At 38.8% G+C, this 3,254-nt stretch overlaps 1 protein-coding gene across 1 annotated transcript in view; it reads right to left on the reverse strand.

Annotated features, from left to right (window-relative positions):
- Window positions 1-3,254, reverse strand: part of pmm2 (phosphomannomutase 2) — a 12,063-nt gene that overhangs the window by 3,631 nt on the left and 5,178 nt on the right. The window contains exon 7 of the mRNA XM_032534729.1: window positions 1,873-1,988. Coding sequence (XP_032390620.1) covers window positions 1,873-1,988 — 116 coding nt within the window. The remainder of the gene's footprint in view (window positions 1-1,872; window positions 1,989-3,254) is intronic.

The following is a 3,254-nucleotide window of genomic DNA, read 5'->3' on the forward strand; positions in this document are numbered from 1 at the left end:
GCACCAACAACACCAAGACAAATTCCTTGTATGTGTAAAAAAACGTACTTGGCAATAAAACCTTTTCTTATTCTGATTCCAATTCATCCCTTGACATGACCACCTTTACTTTTTTTTACTGTCCTGTCCTTTAATGGACAGTAATGTACGCTTGCTCTAACCCTGACCACCTTTACAACAGCACAGCATGCAGACCATTTATCTGAAGTGTCTACGTGAGAGGAATCTCTCTGATAGGCAGTTTAGCACAAGAAGAAAAATAGAAGTGAGGAACACAAACAACTGAAGTCAAGAGAATTAAGTCAAGGCTCTTCACATTTTTTCTCATCTCATCTGATCAATTCAATACACATAATGTTAGAGCTGTCAACGCTGGCTAAAAATGTTGTCTGGATATTCTCTCTAACAAAACACAGATATTTAAACAATTGTAATAACTATTTTTACACATTGTGTCTATAAAAGGGAAAACAACAAGAAATATAACTACTTGTATACTGCAGGTATATTATATTACTTACACATTGCAAAATATACCTATTAAATAATGTCCTATATCATTAAACCTAGTCCATATCCACAACGTTCCAGTTCTGGGATTGCTCTTGTTCTGCCAAAACTTCCGCCAGATGTCACTCCTTTTGGCCGGATGTCAGTTACCTTTGACTTTCTTTACCTTCCGCTTTTTAAATCAACCAGAGCAAATTTTCTCCCATCTTGGTATGCTGTGTGGACTAACCATACCCTCCTCCGCGGCACTTTGGAGGAAGGTCTGGCAATGTGAAGCTATTGTCACAGCATAGGAAAGGGACAATTTAGTTTGGCTCATTTTCTGTAACCACTATAACTGTTAGCCTGAAAGCATGGTGGGTGGGAATTAGCAAGCTAGCTAGCTAGCCAGCTTCCACCGCAGGGAGACACCATCACCCGCCTGCTGTTGGGCAAATGCTGGCTGCGGTCAAATAGTAAAAAAGAATTACCATTACCAGTCATTTACAAACCACTATTTCATAACCCGATGGTAAACATCATGAGGTTAAGGAAAGATTTGCAAGAGAATTCAAAAGGAATTAGGAAAAGACTCCGACCTGCCATTACAATCTGCTACATAATCATGTGACAGCGGATGTTAGTGACGTGGGTCTGTCGTTGAAACTACACTGTTCTTATGATGGACTACAGAAATTAAATCTGGCGAAATGGTGATGCGTCACTTTAAATTGACCTGCCGCAATGACTTTGGCATTATCTCCTTTTCTTTCGGATAGGAAGGTCCAGTGTATTCTATGCTAAAGGAGATGATGAAGGAAGCATTGAAGCACCTTTCCTTATCACTTAGACAATCCGAACAGCTTTTATCATGGCAGCCACTTAACTACTTCTGTAAGAAACCTTTCTAAGCTAAATTGACTTTTTGACCGCAGTGGCTGTTTTACATTTATCATAGCAACAGTTGGTATATCCTGTTTCCCTTTTCGGAATGATGAATAGATTATTGCCTGCTGGTATTAAGAGTTATTACCTCTCACGCAGGCGCAGAATGTACATGTTAGTTGGGCGTTGGCTGTAGTCTTGAAACGTGAAACTTTTTGGACAAGAAACAGGTGACGTGAGGCAACTCCAGAGTTGGGATTTGTCGCCACTTTCTGTGCTGTCTGCTTCGTGTGTCGGCACCTTTACTTGCAATGTATAAAAAATAAATAAAATAAAATAAAAAAATTCCTTGGCTTAATATTTCAAGTGTATGGGCTTGATGGGTTGTCTGTCTGGTCTTAGCTTGCCGTTTTGTTTATATTCTACCTTTGAAGAATCATGTGCAATCTATAGACATCAGCCATTATTGTGGTGTTCAGCAGCAGTTAGCATACTCACAGGTTTGGTCTTGTCTCCAAAGAAGTGAATGGTTGAGTAGTTGTCCTTCTCAGCAAATCCCAGACAGAATCGCTTATCCCAACCATCAGGAAACACATCAATGCTGATTTGCCCTCCTGCAGAGAAACAGAGACCAAGAGGCAGGAGGAGTTGATGTGGGAAATTAACATCACACTGACAAAGAAACAGGCACAACTAAACTCTCTGCTGGTTAAGTGTTGTCTGGGTTTTACAAAGAAGAATGTTTTTTGTCTACAGTTTTTATATTCCCCCAAAAAAATCAATCAGTAGCTTAAACAAAGCTCTGAAGCAGCTACTGATGCTGTTCCCTACACATTTAAATTAGTGCTGGGCAACATACTGGATCTTACCGGTATTAATTCCCCAAATTATATAAAGTTTTCATATGCATTTAAGGTATTGTCGCAAATAGGGCTAAGGCAGAGGGTACCATTTTTTAGCTTACAATTAATATCACGATTCTCTGGCATGACTTTTTTGACTTTTTTTTACCTATAGCACATTGTACATCACCACAAGCCTGTAAACATAGAGGCTTCAATGAAGAGAAGGGAGAGCAATGCAGCGCTTGGGAGTGCTTTGAAACCTATTTTATACAGTCTATGTTCAAAACTCACGGAAGAAAGTGGCAGCGTTTGTGATGCAGTCGGCTCGTAAAATAAAATAAAATAAAAATAAATTTCAAAGTTATTTGATAATTAAATCATGAACAGAGTGAATCGAGAGGATGCAGAAACATTGGAGATACACCAGAATAATGTGTTCCCAATAAAGGAGCCATCTGCTGTTTTTTTTGTTTAAAAAAAAAAAAATCCAACGTGATTTAGGCACTGTTGTTGCCAGTCGTGCTAACGTTACTAGGTCACGTTACTCAGTCGCGCTAACTTGGTCACCTCAAACATGCAGCGGAGCAACATTATAAACGCAATAACAATCCAATTACGTCCCAGCTACAGACTGTCGAGAAAGACGGGTTCAGAGCAAGGGTTCAAACAATGGATTTAAGATGCCTTGCCTCGCTGAAATGCTTCCACCAAACAACTAACGTTGTTCAAACACTGAAGAGGGCTGGCAGCGGAGCTACGTTCAGTTGCCTACTTTTCTACAAAAACAAACAGTTACCTGTGGTCAGGTAGTGTTTATACAGCACTCTTAGGTTACAACTTTTTTGTTTTGAAAAGAAAGCAATGTTAAAGTGGTTGACATGTGTATTTATTTGATTAAAATTTATTTTACTACTTTGCATAATTCAAAAGTAACTGTTCATGCATTCTCCTTCATGTAATGGTATTGTATAGTATTGTGGAGCCACGCAAACCCTTTAGTAATAATTTAAATTCAATTTTATTTATAGTATCAAA

The sequence above is a fragment of the Etheostoma spectabile genome, chromosome 2 (genome assembly GCF_008692095.1).
Source record: "Etheostoma spectabile isolate EspeVRDwgs_2016 chromosome 2, UIUC_Espe_1.0, whole genome shotgun sequence".
Classification (NCBI taxonomy): Eukaryota; Metazoa; Chordata; class Actinopteri; order Perciformes; family Percidae; genus Etheostoma; species Etheostoma spectabile.